The 18,624-nt window shown below is 30.0% G+C and overlaps 2 protein-coding genes across 2 annotated transcripts; both read right to left on the reverse strand.

Annotated features, from left to right (window-relative positions):
* Nucleotides 1–5,327: 5,327 nt before the first annotated feature.
* LOC133779117 (uncharacterized) lies at nucleotides 5,328–6,944 on the reverse strand. The gene is made up of 2 exons (XM_062219114.1): nucleotides 6,740–6,944; nucleotides 5,328–6,646 (listed from the first exon to the last, which is right to left on the reverse strand). Exons 1-2 carry the CDS (start codon nucleotides 6,942–6,944, stop codon nucleotides 5,328–5,330), a joined length of 1,524 nt encoding a protein of 507 aa, XP_062075098.1.
* A 2,513-nt stretch (nucleotides 6,945–9,457) lies between these two features.
* Nucleotides 9,458–13,179, reverse strand: LOC133779118 (uncharacterized). The gene is made up of 6 exons (XM_062219115.1): nucleotides 12,822–13,179; nucleotides 12,677–12,700; nucleotides 12,203–12,307; nucleotides 12,016–12,116; nucleotides 10,683–11,586; nucleotides 9,458–10,596 (listed from the first exon to the last, which is right to left on the reverse strand). Exons 1-6 carry the CDS (start codon nucleotides 13,177–13,179, stop codon nucleotides 9,458–9,460), a joined length of 2,631 nt encoding a protein of 876 aa, XP_062075099.1.
* Nucleotides 13,180–18,624: the final 5,445 nt, after the last annotated feature.

Below are 18,624 nucleotides of genomic sequence, written 5' to 3' on the forward strand. Positions count from 1 at the left end.
CCAGTGAGGAGGACAGGACAATCCCCCACTCTGGCGGTTTCTTTCTTTACAATCGGATTATACCCGTCCTGGTCCTATTTCAAACAAAAAAAAGAAGCAAAGAAGGGAAATCTTTGTAAAGGCTGCAAGGGATGTTGCCTTCAAATTGAGTAGTGAGTCTTATTTCTACTATACTTTTTTGTAATCGAAAGTAGACTCAAGCCTCACCTTTTTTTTTTCTGTATGTGAATTTTTCGAATCTAGTTCTAAATACTGGACTAATATTTCTCTGCTTCACAGACGATCCATTATTCTGGATAGAGATAGACAGGAACTAAGTAATAAGAACAGAATACCAAAGGCTTACTCCCATTTCTCTCCACTCTACTTACTCTATGAAGACTATGAAGGAATTCGTTCATAGAATGCTTTTTGATTGCACTACTTTTTGAAAACAACCAACCGTACGGGACAGACCCGGCGGAGGAGATTGTACCAAAGGAGACCCGTTTAACTTGTAACCTTTGTTTAGAGTTGTAATATTTTTTTATTTTGTTTCAAACATTATTACTTTGCTTGTAATCTTTTGCTTAGAATTGTATTATTCACTATTCTCTTCTTCTTCTTCTTCTTTTCCTTGTTTATTTGTATTTTTCAGTTATAGAGTTGTAACTCTTTTTAATCAATCATTATTTATTTTTAATATATTGCATAGAGTTGTATTTTCTGACCATTTCCATTGAGGCAAAAACTATTTTTCCTAACACAACAACCACTTGCGAGAAGAAAGGGACGAAGGAGACAGTATAAATACAAACTCTCCACCACAGTGGAGGGGGATCAGAAAAACAGCCTACAGACTAGCATTAGGAACATACCGAGCAACTTGGCTTGGTACTTAGCCATGATTCTGTCATACTGTATTGTCTTTTCGCGTGATTGAGCTCAATCGTTGTGCTGACACACTTTCGAGACTACCCAAGCTTCGAGCTCATCGTTCTAGTCACAACCTCCTCCCCATCCACTAATTTTGCCAAAATCATTCCTCGGAGAAGGTTGATGTGTTTGAGCATGCAACTCAAGCTCGAACACTGCAACTCATGCTCGATCGCCAAAAAGAACAAGTCAAGAATCATGCAAATTTGTACAAGTGTCCAGCCACTGCTTGTCATTTTTTAGCATACACTTTACGAGCCTACATTTTGTGGATCATTTATGACTGTGTCGAAATTCGGAAGAACAGGGTGTAACACAAACATACATACTATGGTATAGATAATATAAAGTCGATTTAATAAATATATGTAACAACATTGATGTCATATATTTTTTTTAAAAAATAATAACATATTTAATTTTTTTTATATTATTGTTTTCACTAATATTTTCGAAAAAAATGTCACACATAGTATAATATAAGCTCAATTTTGTAACTATATGTAACAACATTAATGTCATATTATGTATTATATAAAAAAATAGTTTCAAAAAAACATAAATTTTTATATTTTATTTAAGAAAGTTATTTTGATAAAATAAATATCACACACACTACAATATAGCTAATATAAAATAAAATTCACAACTATATGTAACAACATAAAAATCATTTATCGCTAAAATGTCATTTATCAAATAACAAAAATATTTAATTTTTTAATTGTATATATGACTAATGTTATTATAAAATTAATGTCACACATATTATGGTGTAGATAATATAAACTCATATGTAACAATTTTATGGAATATTTGTAAAAAAAAAAAAAAGAAGTATGAAATAACATAAATTGTAATAACACATAGTACTTGATTAATTTGGAAAGTTACAATTGCATGAATTCAATATTATGTGTTCATTTTTTTTAATAATTAAATTGTTTTATGGTATAAATACTCCCCAATCTCTCCAAAAAAACACACACACTCACACAAAACCGAGATTCTATATTATTTTACTAAAAAAAAAGCTTCATCCACAATCACTAACCGTGTCTACGATCAACATTTCTGATACAACCTATTCCAAAAATAAAGAAACCTCTCCATCTTCTCATTCCAATGATCAAGACAGAGTTCGTGATGTGTTACTCTGTGACATGTGTAATGACGATGAAGTAGAGTCCCCACTGAAGAAGATGAAGATTGAACTAATTAGTGATGATGAGAAAGATGTCAAACCGTGTGATGCTTCTCTTGGCGAAGACCTAGAATTTAATCACTTTTTTAAAGATTTTGATTACGGTATCGGTCGTATGATTGAAATGAATAAGTTCATGGATGGACTTTTTGAAGAGGTTGCAAAGTTTTCTAGTGCACTAGAAAATCGTGTTAATCAATTCAAACTTTTTTTGAGGAATAAGTGAAAATGAAAGTAAAGAAAGGAAAACAGTTGAATGAGAAGAAGATGAAGAAGAATGAATAATTTTTTTATGAAGATTCAATGTGTTTTTTTTAATATGTTTTTTTTATGAGTTTAATTGTGTTTGTTTAGCATATGTGTCATTATTGTTTGGTGTTATTTATAATATTGCATCATTTTATATTATGTTTTTGTTTAAATAATCTATATTAATGGAAGCTTAAGTTTTTTTCCTATTTGACCCCTTTATTTTAATATTTTTTTATGAAATAAATTATTTGGAGACTAACACTACAATGATCTTATAAAAAAAATTCGATCATATGTTCTTTTCCTATAAAAAAAAATTAAGTTATGGTGTTATTAAAAATAATGTCCAATAAAAAAACGTAATTAATTAATTTTTATAAAAAATAATGTAATTACTTTTCAATGAATAATCTCTAATAAATAAATATATTACAAATGTAAAAAAAACTACTGTGTTTATATATGGAAACAATAGAATTATAGTTTTTTTATATTTATTATAGGCTATTAAAAATACCCAAACAATCCATAACATTAGATCTGAATTAATATAATGGTTAAAAATAAATTTAAAAATTGATGTAAAAAATGGGGGATAGGTTCTATGGACACTAATTTTCACATCAATTTTTACTTTCAGTTTGAACCATTAAATTATTTTAGATTAGATGGTCTTGATAACTTGATTATTTAATACTCTTTGGTCATTAAACAAAAATCTAATAGTATTTATTACCAAAAATAACAAGTGAATCAATAAACATATTTTAAGTTATTTACTTTAATATACAATAAAATTATAATTCAAGATGCTTCTTACAAAAAATTGAAAGTACAAAATATATATCTTAAATAGAGGGATATAAGATTATAAAATAAATTCTAAAATATAAAATTAATTGATATTTCAAAATAAAAAATACTCACAATATATATAGAGATTATAATAGTTTTAATTATTATAAAATATAAAATCTTCCTAGTATTATTAATAAATTAAATGAAAATTTTTAAGTTTACGTATTTGTGAGAAATTTATGAATTATGAAAAGATATTTAAAAGTATTATGTTCTTTTTTACTATATTCTTTGATATTTTTTTCAATGATTATGTAAATAAATTGTGTTTTTTATTGTTCACTGTCAAATTAATTTTATTTGGATGGTAAAAATAAGGAATAGGTTCTATAAATATAAATATGTGACAGTTTTTTTTTTATATATTTTTTTATTGTTTTTTGTTAAAAAAAATTAAGTGAAAGTTTATTTCAAATGAATATTTATGTATATTTTATTATTTAATTTTTTATTATGTAAAAAAACCTATTATTAAAAATATATTGATTTTTTTTAATAAAAACTCAAAATAACGAAAATATTTTGTAACAAATATTATATTATATATGATGCTAATGAATAAATTAATTTTTTATGTATATGTTAGGCTATTAAATATATCAATTACTATTTTTATTTTTGAAAACAAATAGAATTATAATTTTTCATTAACTACTTAATAGTATTGAATAAACCAATAGAATTATAATTTTTCATTAATTAAAATTTTAAAATAATAAATATATGTACACACTAATATTAAAATTATAAATTATATGTGGAAACTAAAACATGTTACACATATGTAATTGAGTTAATTATAATAAATTTTTATTATAATTATCATGTTTCCAAATATATTATCTTCTTCTTTTTGGATTGACTTTTGACATAAATATGGTCCATTTATCCTTCATACACATTCTAAATCTACAAGAAAATTTGGCTTTCAGCAAATGCTAGTTACGAACATTATGTGCAAAATGAAGAAAAAGATACTGAAAATGCATCGTTTGAACATGAAGTGGAAGTCGATGCGGAGGGTTTGCGTATAGAAGGTAATGAGGATGATGATGTTCATGCACATGAAGAATGGGTCAAACCTGAAGTTGCACAATAGAATATCTTGCTTGAATTTTTTGGGATCTAAACTTGTTAAAACAGGTAAAACAACTTCTCACGATAACTTACAAACTAGTTCTAACAAACTTTTAAATGTGATCAAAATATTTAATTTATATTTTAAACAAGATCCTTTTTTTAATAATACAAAAACCTTAAGCATATTCTTTTTTAATTCAAAATGATGAAAACTTGGTGGACAACAAATAATGAGCTAGCATGCATGTGTTTCTATCTCTCAATTATTCTATCAACTCAATGATAATATATATTAACGTGCTAACTGATTAATATATTAATGTTGCTTTTTTTGTGATTTTAAACAAGATCCTTCCTCCCTTTTCTTTTTGTCACATTTACTTAAAGTGATGAGTTACATTTATAATGCAAATTTTCTATATAATGTTTAGATAAGATTTTTTTAATTATTTAATTTAATAATAATGTGACCGACATGTCATCAGGTCACTCTTCTAAAAATTTGAAAAAATCACAATTTATTTTTAGAAATTTTAATTAAAAACTATAAATATGGACCATTGATCTTAATCCAATAGTTAATATCAAAGTAACCATCTATGGGTAGTAATCATTAAGAGTGCAGCCATATATATATATTTGTTGATTCATTTTAGACTAACAATGAATATTATATTTAGTAAATAAATAAAAGAGTTAATGTAATTCACGATTTGGGGAAAAAAATCATATGTAGTATTATTTTGATTAGATGAGTTGTGAAACAAATAAGGCAAGGAATAATATTGAAATTAGTTAATACTCATATTTTTTTTACTACTATGTTTGTGTAATGAAGTTGATATTGTAATTTACAATAATATAAACACATGTAGCTTCAAAATATATATTTTGCTAAAGATATAATTGAACTATGTACAATAGCAAGAATGGAGAATTTATTTGATTAAAACTAGTAAAATTTATACCTTATAAGGTAAGAATTTGAAGGACATGAATAAGGAGACTATATCATTTTCTAGAATAAATAGATTGTTTTTGAGTGGGTATTTTGAAATACTTCTTTGTAAACAATATTTTTTATTAAGGTTGGGTCTCCCACCTCATCATCAGCATTTAGTATGATCAATCCTTCTCTTGCGGTAACTCGGGACACAGCAACATATAATTGACTGTGGGTGAATACTTGCTTAGGGAGGTACAAGCCAACATGTTTACGAGATTGTCCTTGGCTTTTGTTGATTGTCATGGAAAAACATGGTGCCAAGGGAAGTTGTCTTCTATTAAGCTTGAATGGCCATCTTGATTCATTGGGAGACATGATAATTCTTGGAATTGTGACATTTTCACCAATATTTGTTCCAGAAATGATGTCGCATCTAATGGACCATTTACCAAGATGCCTGATAATCAATCTTGTGCCATTGCATAGGCCTTCTGTTTGATTTAGATTTATAAGGAGCATTATAGGAGCACCTTTCTTAAGTCGCATCTCATGATTAGGGATGCCATTAAATTTCAAACCATGCAAAAATTCAGATGGATACAAAAGATCTTCATCATTTGTCTTTACACTTGCTTTGCATATACTTTCTGAGCTAAAATATGTTCTCCCTTCACCTGGTATAATATTCATAATCATCTCATTTAGTTCATAGACCATTTCATTTTTTGGTATTAATATTGCTCTTTCTGTCAAATATGTAGGATCGTTGTACTTTTGTAAAAGTGATGGGTAGATAACTTTAATTATGGATTTCATTGGATCTTGAGATGGATTTATGGCGATATCAGAAGGAAGCTTAATTAATTGTCTATCAATGTCATCATATAATGAACCATCTCCAATCTGCAACATCCATTTGTCAAAAGAAGCTATTTTAGCAGCCTCAAAACCAGTCAAGCTTCCATTATAGAGCCTCATATTTTGGTTGAGCTCATATATTTTGAAAAATGGCCACAAATATGATGAGTTAAGAAAAGCATCAACAATATCAGCTCTTGTACCTTTTGGGACAACTGGTAATATTTGTCGGAAATCACCACCACACACTATTGTAAGTCCTCCAAAAGGTTTGTTAGAGCTATTTTCAAACCTTGTTCTTAGAATATCTCTTAAGGTCTTATCCAAAGCTTCAAAGCAGAACTTATTTGCCATAGGTGCTTCATCCCAAATGATCAATGAAGTTTTCACAAGAAGTCCAGCTAGTAGGGTGCCTTGTCGAATTTCACAAGTCGACTCTGCTGTAACATTCAAGGGAATATGAAATCGTGAATGAGCTATCCTACCATTAGGCAATAATAAAGCAGCTATGCCTGAAGTTGCTACAGGCAAGACTATTTTTTATTGTGATATGAGCTTTGCAATTATTGTATTCCATAAAAATGTTTTACCAGTACCACCATGTCCATTGATAAAAAATAAATTGCCTTGTTCATTCTCTACTGGATGTACTATTGCTTTATAAGCTGATTTTTGGAAAGGATTTAGAGCAGCAAATGATTTCTCATGCAATATCATTAATTGATCTCGGTCATAATCAAGCTCTTCATTAACCAATCTATTACCCGAGTCTCTTATCAAGGATGGATTAGGCAGGGGCATTCCATCTATATCTTTCAAACTTTTTCCCATCTTCAGCATGATACTTTCAATCTCGAACAATGTGTATGCTCCAATGTAACGACCCCAAATTCGCTATTAAGGCTTAAGGGCCTGGAGTAGTGTGCCTGGAGGGCATAATGGGATTATGTGTGTGACTTTTATGAGTTTAATGCATGATTATGATTTAATGCATGTTATATGACTATTTGATTATTTGTGATGCATGACTATGTGAATTAGTATGCATGTAGACCTGATTGTCTTAAAAAGAGCATAATAGTAATCTGGCCATTTTGGGCATGTTTTGTGTTGATATCGGTGATCCATGACTCGAGACGATCCTAGAGTGAGCGGGTTAGCGGAAAAGTCAAAGCGAGAATCTATACCCGGCTTGGGTTAAGCCTGGGGAGTTTTAATGAGAATTTGGAAATATATTGAGGTTAATCTTGATGATGAGGAATGTATATTTGATGATTAATCAGGTATTGGGTAGCGAGCGGGAATTATTAGGAACACTTGAGGAATTAGTGGGAATTTGGGTAATAGGACTAAAATGCCCCTTTATGGGCATAAAGGTTTAGAATTAGTAAGGGAGGGCATTTTGGTCATTAGGCTTGTAAGAGATAAAATAAAGAAGGGCTTTATACTTAGTGGATTTTGTAGAAAAAAGGGTTATAGGCTGAAAAGAAAGAAAGAAAGAAAGAAGAGAAAAGAAAAGAGAGGGAAAGCTGAAGGGTTTTTGCTCCAAAAGAACGGTTTGTGGCTCTCCCAACCAATTTCCTTCATTTTTCTTGGAGTCAAGGTCAGTGGAGAGCTGGGGTAGGCTGAGAATCAAGGATCCTAAGCTAGGCTTGAGGATTGGCAAGGGGTTAGCAAGATCACATCAGAAATTGAGGTAAGTTCTTGGGGATTTTCTGTTTTAGGGCTTGACTGGTTTGGATTGTGTTTTTGAGCTAAATGGATGGGGTTTTTGGGGAAAACAGGTCAAGGTTGTGAAGGTGCAAGCCAAGGAGGTCTAGGGTTCAATTCAAGGTCGAAATTCCACCCACAGTATGATTTCTAAGACCCTATCCTTGTTGTTTGAGTGGATTTCTGGTTTTTGGGTTCATTGTGTTAGATTTTGAGTTTTGGGTTGCTTGAGCTTGGGATTGAGTTCATGGGATGCTTGGGATGAGTGTGAGGTGTGGTTATGTGTGTTTTTGGGTTTGGAAAAGGTCTGGGCAAGATTGGAGTTGAAATGGGAGAAGAAAATCGCAAAATGCGATTTTGGGTTTGGTCTGGCTGCAACTAGCCCTAGTCAGGGGGCGCTGTAGCGCTAGCCCCTGTTCTGGTGGGGTGGTTCTGCTTGTAGCGCTACAACGCCCTCTTTTGAGCGCTGTAGCGCTGCACTATTCACAGAGGGGATTTTTGGGCTTTTGTGAAGGGATTTTGACCTAGGGTTCAGGGCTCGATTCCGCCACTTTGTTTTGGGGATCTAGGACTTCCCGGGGGCTCGAGATTAGTCCCGAGGTTAGGTTTTGGACTTGAGGATTGGTGATGACTTTGACTTGTGAATTTTGCTTAGGTAAGTGCTAGGGCTCGGGTAGGATCGTGCTCAAGGAGTCAGGTGATCAAGGCTACCGAATCTAAAGGTAAGAAAACCGTAACACCCGAGAATAGGGCATGGGCCCACTGTGTGATTGCAGGGCACGGCCCTAGATTGTATTGTGTGAAAATGTGTAATCTTAGATGAACTATTGTATGTTTGAATGGTTAATTCATAATGTATTATATGTGTGATTATAATGGAATGAACGGCTAAGGCCGAGAACGGCGAAGGCCGGGTACGGCCGTGGGGCCGGAAGTAACGCTCAGCACATGTTATGCTATAGCCAGGGTGGGACCCAAGGGATACATGAGTTATCCTACGGTGAGGATCGAGACCCCAAGCTTTGGTAAGGCCTCTGGGGCGGCATGGCCGTGCTTGTTTAATTTGATGGTTTTCCTATTTGTCAGTGAATTATGCCAGCTATATTATTTGCATATGTTATGTACTATTTGGGTTTTCTTGCTGGGCTTCGGCTCACGGGTGCTCCGTGTGGCAGGTAAAAGCAAGGAGTCAGTCAACCGGCCATGAGTATGGAGAGCGTGGGGGCGGCGCGTACATGTTCGGCCTGCCCGACTGCTTTGGTTGGGGGCATTTTGTAAATGGCTGTATTAATCCATTCTTTTGATAGTTAACTTGGTGTAAATCTATTTTTGAGTTGTAAATATTTTGTAAACCTTATTTTGGGATCCCAGATGTTTTATACTTACGTTTTCAATGAAGTTAAACATTTTAAAAGAGTACAGCCTTAAATTCTGATTTATCCACACTTTTGGTTTTAGAAACCACTTAGAGTCAGTCAAAAGCACGATTTCTATTTTAAACTCACTTAGTAACGGCTCTAAGGTAGTAGGGCGTTACATCCAACTTGTTGTTCAGTTAACTTAAGATCATTCATTCTAAATCTCTTCCTTTGCAATGAAGTTATGTCTTCTGACAATGCAATATAATTAGATTTTCAAAGTTGTGATGCATCAGAAACCTGACAGTGAATGAGTATCATGACGAAAAGATGTCTTAATTCTTTTCCAGTTGCCCATATTGCAGCTTCAATCAAGCAATCTATCCACTCTTTATCGTCGTCTAACAATGCCAAAGCATAGCATGCGCCTTTAAAATTAGGATATGTCACCCCATTTATTGTTCTAATACTTTCATAAGAAGTGCTCCCTTTGACAAAATTTAACAACATTCTCAAATAGAAGTGTTCTCCAGTCGAAGGATGCACGAAGTAAATTCTTCCAATTTCCAATCCATGTTTTCTCCTAGTCCATGTTTTCTCCTTTGAATTCCAAACCCAACTTACAGGGAAATCCGAATAAGTTAGCTCTCGTGCATCATCATAATTCTTGTTTGCCTCCAACCATTGAGTGAACTTTGTTTTTTCTATTCCAGGTATGCAAACAACATTTTCAACACATTTGTTTTCTTCGAATATTACTGTGTGCTCTCCAGGTAAATGGAATGGTAATCTTTCAACTGCTGGCTGTCTGTAATGTATGTCGAATTGGAATATTCTCCAGCAAGCTTCAGTTGCCGAGATATATATGCAATCCAAATATGTTTTTATCTCATCTATTTCTTTGGCAGTGTCAATAAATTCCATTGTTTCAGTAGTTCTGTCAGACCCTTTATGAACATATTTGAAAAGGTATTTGACTGATCTAGAGTAATTGCAAACCTCGACATTAATATGTGCATCAAATTTGACAACCAAATTCCTATGATAAGGAACTACATATCGATTATCTAAAAGGACACCTTTCTTTTCGACATGAATACCTACATTTCTCCTTTTGTAGACTGGAAAGCCATCTGTGTCGATGGTCGTTTGATCATTGAAATTTTTTGGAAAATGTTTTGTGCACCTATCTTGCATCATACATGGAGAGTTTGAATTAAGTTTTCCACAAGGTCCATGAATCATAAATTTATTGACGACATTATAACCATCAGGATCAACATTTAAGTCCGAGATTTCCGCGCTTATTATATTATCAATATGGTCTGTTGAAGGATTTTTCAATGTCGAATGCAAGAAAAGTAGTATGTGTGCTTGAGGCAGTCCTCTTTTTTGGAACTCAATTGTGTATATACCTGCGACAACATAGATAAAAACTTAAAATTTAGAAATTTTGGTGGGAATTGTGAAATTATTGTTGGTAAAAACATTTTTTATAAACAATTGAGTTGAGCTCGTTGTGGATACAAATGTGAAATAAACTTGCATGCGATTATCTTTCCAAACGGTTGTTCTTTTTTCAGATCGTGCATTAGTTGGAATAGCTTTATCTCAAATACTCTGCATATGATATCGACCTGATTGTTATCATATTTTTGGCCTATTAAATGGATCATATCATTTATTTCTGACCACTTTGGGTTGCAAGTGAAAGTAAGAAATAAATCAGGATATCCTGCCCATTTACACATTGCCACAGCATCTTGATAATTTTGTACTCTATATCGCGGTCCCCCAGTGTGTGACGAAGGCAAAATAATTGATTTCCCCACTTTTGAGCAATCTGAATCACCACGATGAATAGCGTCCATTAAACTAGAAAAAAGGTATAATTTGAGTTTTTTTTGGTTATTTCGTATCCAACGAAATCTTTCTTCTTCAATTTCCATGTAAGAATCAACTATATATTGTTGCAGTAGTCTACCAGATCGAAGAAGAGTATGACCCTCATTTAATCTTTGCTGCAACCTAAAGCAATAATGTTGCCTCATTGTCAACTTTTTCCTTTTAAAAGAGCTTTCAGTTACGTCTCTCAAAGGTATGCCAAGTCTATATCCATCTTCACCATAAGGGTGTATTAATGGGTACGTCATAGACATGAAACTTGGATGCAGATCTGTGATTCTCTTAATTCCTTTAGTTCGGTGCTCCACAATAACGTCACGTTCGAAGTTCGCTTCACTAAAATCACCAACTATTAAGCCTGCTACTTCAGATGATGTTGGCATATTGTATTGACGACCATCTGTTGTCCTGCTACTTAGGAGGCGTAAACGAAACGTAGATTCTGGTTGTGCTTTGAATCTATCCCTTGCCATTCTAAAGGATTTGACCAAATTATTATGCTGATCCAACATTTGAGATAATTCATGAACGAATTCGTGTTCAATCTCTATCTTCCTCCCATGTCTTAGTAGTGTATCCATTCGGTTTCCTATCTCATTTTCAGTATCATATATATATATATATATAGTTGAGCAAACTGTGGTTTTTTCCCAACTTCTGGCAACAAAGAACCAATGTGATGATAATTCTGACCACTCATCCAAAAAATATAAGGACCTGCCGATTGATTGATAGACATATCAACTCGGCCACCCATTGATGTGAATGCAAACATGGAGTTATAAGCTCTTATATTTTTTCGAAATTTAAACCCTTTTTGTCCAGATTCTGGTCCTAAGAGAAATTTAAGTAAAGGGGGTGCTTCTTTCAATAATGGCATCTGCACACGTCCTTCCATACAAAAAAAATATGAATTTGGGATGTGAGACCTTTTGTGTTTTCTTTGTCCGTTCCTCATACCATAAAATGGCACCACAATATTGACATGTGTATGAAGGGATTCCAAAATTCCAAGGTGTTGTATAATAAGCTGTTAATTGAACAAATAATAATATATTAACAAATAAAGGATGTAATTTCGTCCAAGTGAATATGGTAAGAAAAGCATTATAATACCTATTTTATCCTCGAACTGGACAAGATTAAGTCCATGAACGGTAACTTGTTGTTTGAGCTTTTTAATTTCTTCGTTTGCTTCCTCATCATTGGACCGAATTATAACTATATTACCAATAAAACATATGTTACATAAATATACTAATATTATCATTAATTCTACATGTAGTTTTATGTAAAGAGGTACCATTATTTGAGCTTGCACCATCTAGTGAGAAGTATGTGGACTCATGTATGTTTTCCTTGAAAGAGAAGCACACTCTTTTTACTGGTCCATGTTAAACTGCATAATTTTATAATTCCAAAAACAAAGAATAGTTTAATAATTTCTAATCTTAGAAGCATTAACAATAATTAACAAAACTCAACAAAAGTAAATATTAATGTACCTGTATGAAGTATGTGTTTTCCTTTATTTTTTTTTATTGTTTTGATCATTATGTAACGATTTATTATTTTCATTTGTAGTTGTACCATGTGATTGGAGGAGATTTCCACCTGAAACATATTACAAACATGTATTAATATACATTTAAAATTTGTTTATATCTATAATAAAGATAATATTTTGTTTTAATTGTAAGTAGGAATAAAAAAATTATTATGGAGAATAACTTACAGTTTGATTGAAGCAATCCAGTGTCACTTCTAATGTTGTCCAACTTCATAAATTTTATGAAAAATTTGACAATTTGAAGGGTCAAGATGATTCTCTTATTTAAATCATGTTTGTATTTATCTTGGATAATTTGAATTTTTCGCTTCAACCTTGTGTGCTTGCATATAGTTTTTTGAATGATAGGTAAATCATCATCTATTGTATGATACTGGACATTTAAGGCATATCTCTTGAGTTTTAATTTTTGAATCCTTTCGTGACGAGCTAAAGATGAAAGTTGAGATTGCAATAAGGAAATTTGTTGTAGAACATTGCTTAAGTGACCACAATCTTTTATAATGGCATAAATCAATTCCATGTACTCTGTTCCCTCACCAAAAAAAAAAAAAATACAAAATTGGTGAAAAATGAAAAAAAAAATTAAAATATAGTGTCATTAAGCATAGAAACTATACAAGTGAGAATTAATAAATGGTACAAATTTTTTTAATGCATATTATGAAATTTGATGAAATATTTTCTCAATCTAGCTAATTATAAAGATTACATTTAAGCAGACAATAATATTAATTTGTACAATATCTTATTAGTACCTGAAGAATGCGAACTTTGTTATTTTCTCTTCATACTACCGTGTTGATTGCTAAAATTGGAACTATTCTAAGTAGATTGTATCATAATTAAATAACATGAAAATAGTTCATTAGGAAAACTGGTTACGCAAATTAAAAGTGGCAATATGTAAAAGCAATAGTAGTAATAATAATTGAAAAAAAATTATTATAATTTTGCAAAATTAAAAAGAAGAGAAGGAGCGAAGAAGAGAGTGTTTGAAGTAATAGCCAGTAAATAATACCTTGAAAGAACTTTCAGAAGAAGAAAAGAAGAATGAAAAAGGCTTTGAAATTTGAGGCTTGTTGCTTTGCTATAAATATATGTAAACTCTAGTAAATAATGCATAAAAAGGACTTGGGCATTATGTTTAAAATAAATTAGAGTAGATGAAAATATGACAGTTATAAAGAAGGTTTAGAATATATATATAAAATCATGAAGATATATTTATATATAATATTATTAATTTATATAATAATTAAATGGTAAAAAAATCAACATATGGTTACACCATAATAATATCATGTACTTCATATTTGAGATATTTATGATAAATAATGCTTAGTTTTTGCCACCGAAAATAATTTATATAAAAAAAAAAAAATCAAAGTGTAACCGTTAATCTAATCTATAGATTTTTCTAATTTTTTAACATATATTAATAAAAAAAATCAATGTGTAACCACGTTATTTATTTTTTAACATATATCTAGCTAAGCAGAAAATTAAAGTGAAAATCAATTATTTAAAATAATAAAGTAAAAATCAATTATTTAAACTAAAGGAAAAATCTTAGCTACCTTATATAATAATAACCAACATATATTATATTTAAAAATAATATAATTATTTACGTTATAGCAACATTATATAATTATTATATCATAATAACTACTTTATATAATTAGTTATGTTATAGCTAGCTAGATATATGTTACAAAATAACTCATAATTTAAAAACATATATTTTATATTTAAAAAATTGTGCTAGGCGGCACAGTTATACTTTTCTAGTAATTAATAATAATAATAATAATAATAATAATAATTAAATTAGTATAGCTACAACTATTTTTTGTTAATAATAAAAACTCAAAAATATTAAGTTTATTATCTTATTTAAATTTTTGTAAGTTTATTAGGTGTTAAAATCAAAGATAATGTATATGAATTTAAAAATTAAATAAAAAAGATGATGGATTTTGTAAATGAATTAAAAAATTAGATTAATGGAGAAAATTAAATAAGTGTTTTGAAAAGATTGTAGAGAGATAATGTATATGAATTTGAAAATTAAAAAAATAGATAATGGATTTTGTAAATGAATTAAAAAATTAGATCAACGGAGAAAATAGAATTAGTGATTTGAAGAGATTGTAGAGCGGTTATATTTTTCTAGAATTAATATGTATAATAATAATTAAATTAATGTATTTATAGTATAGCTGCTACCATTCCGATATGAAATGATAATATTAATATTATTAAGGTAAGTAATATTATTGAATATATATATATATAAGGTTGGTAGTATTATAATCGTTTTGTTTGATAAATGCTATACAAGTGAGAATTAATAAATGCTACAAATTTTTTTAATGCATATTACGAAATTTGATTAAATATTTTCTCAATCTAGCTAATTATAAATATTATATTTAAGCTGACAATAATAGTAATTTGTACAATATCTTATTAGTACCTGAAGAATGTGAAATTTGTTGTTTTCTCTTCATACTAATGTGTTGATTGCTAAAATTGGAACTATCCTAAATAGATTGTATCATAATTAAATAACATGAAAATAGTTCATTAAGAAAACTGGTTACGCAAATTAAAAGTGACAATATGTAAAAGCAATAGTAGTAATAATAATTGAAAAAAATTATTATAATTTTGCAAAATTAAAAAGAAGAGAAGGTGTGAAGAAGAGAGTGTTTGAAGTAATAACCAATAAATAATACCTTGAAATAACTTTCAGAAGAAGAAAAGAAGAATGAAAGAGGCTTTGAGATTTGAGGCTGGTTGCTTTGCTATAAATATATGTAAACTCTAGTAAATAATGCATAAAAAGGACTTTGGCATTATGTTTAAAAGAAATTAGAGTAGAAGAAAATATGAAAATTACAGTATATAAAGACACTAAAATTTGTTGCATGCATTAGATTAGCCTGTGACAAAAACACACAATATATTAATTAAATATAAAATAATTAATAATATAAAGAAAACTGAGAAAAGAAACTTTTTTACAACCTTCTCATCTATAAAAATCATATCTATACTAATTAATTCTCTATTCTTCTTAGTATTGAGAGACTCCCACACTCTACACACTCTGATCGTTATCATCCAATCATCTCTATCATTGTTTAAGTGAGAAAGAAAAGAATAATGTATTATGAATATAAAAATTATAATTGAATGAGTTTAGAGAGAATAAGAGAAAAAAAATTATAATAGAAGAAAATATGAGAATTATAGAAAAGGTTTAGAATATATATAAAATTATGAAGAGATATTTATATATAATATTATTAATTTATATAATAATTAAATGGTAAAAAAATGAATAAAATGAACATATGGTTATACCATAATAATATGAGGTACTTCATATTTGAGATATTTATGATAAATAATGCTTAGTTCTTCTTTATATTTTTTATTATTATATATTTATGAAAAATATATGTACTAAAACTATATACTTTAATTGTCACCGAAACTATATTTAAAATCATATTTATAATTTTTAGATTAATTTAATAGAAAAATTGAAAGTTAGTTTGACATTAATTGTATTGCAGTTGAAAAAATATCTTATTTAAATATATTAATAAAAAAAATATTAATTAAACTTAAAAATGTTGAGGTCGCATCTTAACATATATTAATAAAAAAATTAATGTGTAACCATGTAACCTCTTTCTACTAATTAAGATGCAAACAAAATAAATAAGTTTGTATATTATTAAATCAGTTTGTAAAGTATTATTTCAGCACTTTAATACTTTACATGAATCGGTTTATGTATTTATTTTTTAACATATATTAATAAAAAAAATTAATGTGTAACCGTATATCCTCTTTCTACTAATTAATATATATAAGATGCAAAAAAAAAAAAATTGTATATTATTAAATTAGTCGTCTATAAAGTATTATTTCAGCACTTTAATACTTTACATAAATCAGATTGTATATTTATTTTATCATTATAATAAAATATTTGTTTCTAATTTTGTAACATATATTAATAAAAAAAATCAATATGTAAACGATAATCTAATTTATTGATTTTTCTAATTTTTTAACATATATTAATAAAAAAAAATTAATGTGTAACTGTGTAACAATTCTTTGTTAATTATAAAAATCAAAGATATATGAATATCTTATTTAAATTTTTGTAAGTTTATTAGGTGTTAAAATCAAAGATAACATATTTTTCTAATAATTAATAATAATAATAATTAAATTACTGTATTTATAGTATAGCTACTACTATTTTTTATTAAAAATAAAAACTCAAAAAATATCTTATATAAATATCTTATTTAAATTTTTGTAAGTTTATTAGGTGTTAAAATCAAAGATAATGTATATGAATTTAAAAATTAAATAAAAAAATAATGAATTTTGTAAATGAATTAAAAAAATAGATTAATGGAGAAAATATAATTAGTGTTTTGAAAAGATTGTAGAGAGATAATGAATATGAATTTAAAAATTAAAAAAAAATGATAATGGATTTTGTAAATGAATTAAAAAATTAGATTGATGGAGAAAATATAATTAATGTTTTGAAGAGATTGTAGAGCGGTTATATTTTTCTAGTAATTAATATGTATAATTTTTTTTTTTTGACAATGAATAAAACTTCATTAGATAATCAAATCATTCATTAATACAGAAATGAACTCCGAGGGAGCGTTACTCACTCGCAACTACGATCAGCTATAAAACAAGTAGATCTCGCTAAATAGTGAGCTCCATTGTTTGCAGACCGTTTAACAAACTTTAAAGAAATAGACTTATCTTTTAACTCAAACAACAACTCCTTGCACTTAGAGATTATCCTACCAAAATAAGATCTCATGGTAGATGAACTTCGAATGGACTGTATAGCCACAAGGCAGTCGGACACCACTTCCACCTGACTCCAGTATTGGTGCTTTATCCAGCTTAAAGCCTCAAGTATTCCTATCGCTTCTGCAACTTCAGGCAAAATTACACCTCGAAGACACTTAGCTCTGGCCTCCACCAGTAAACCAGCATGGTTACGGGCCACACACGAGTAGCTGTAGCAGTTTGTTGAGGCGAAGATTGCTGCATCAGTGTTGATCTTAATCGTATTTTCTTTTGGTACCTGCCAATGCTCTCTACCATCATCAGGGGACATCAAACCGAGAGATGGATCAAATGTTCTGTCTTGAGCATAATGCCATTGATTAAGAGCAGTTCGAGCTAACACTATCACATCCGCAACTTCGACACTCTTTTGTTTCCAAACTAATTCATTGCGACTCTTCCAAAGTGCCCAACAAAGCATACCAATCAGTTGCCTTTCCTTTCCACTCCAACTTTCAAACATCAAAAAAAGCCAATCAGCAAAAGAACTTTGCAAAGCAGACGGGTCCCCAATCCCCAAACTTACCCAGCAGGCACGAGAGAAAGGGCAGGAGACAAGAACATGGCTGATGGATTCTCTTTCAGTTATGCAGAAAGGACACAAAGCATCAATTGCAACATGTTTTATTCTCAGTTGCACTTTAGTTGGTAAACAATCTGTGGAAGCTTGCCATAGAAAATTCTTCACCTTGGGTGGCACTTTCAAATTCCAAAGTCTTCTCCAGAAACCCGAGTTAGCAGGTGTTGTCATGACCCTCCTGTAACATCTTGTAGGCACTTTTGACCGAGTAACAACCCAGCTTTTCTTTCTTCCAATACCATGTGTCTTCATCTGCTTTGTCAAGGGGAATACTAACTATCAAGTTAAGATCTCTCTCTATGAAAAGATCCTGCAGAATCTCTAAATCCCACTGCCTTTGATCTAAATGCATCAACTGAGAAACTGATTTCCCAATTAGAGAATCACAAGCCGTGTGTATGTAGGGGTCTTCTTCATTTGGTAGCCAAGGATCAGTTAAGATATTTATAGTCACACCTGAGCCAACACTAATTG

Source organism: Humulus lupulus, chromosome 5, assembly GCF_963169125.1.
Source record: "Humulus lupulus chromosome 5, drHumLupu1.1, whole genome shotgun sequence".
NCBI classification, from domain to species: Eukaryota; Viridiplantae; Streptophyta; class Magnoliopsida; order Rosales; family Cannabaceae; genus Humulus; species Humulus lupulus.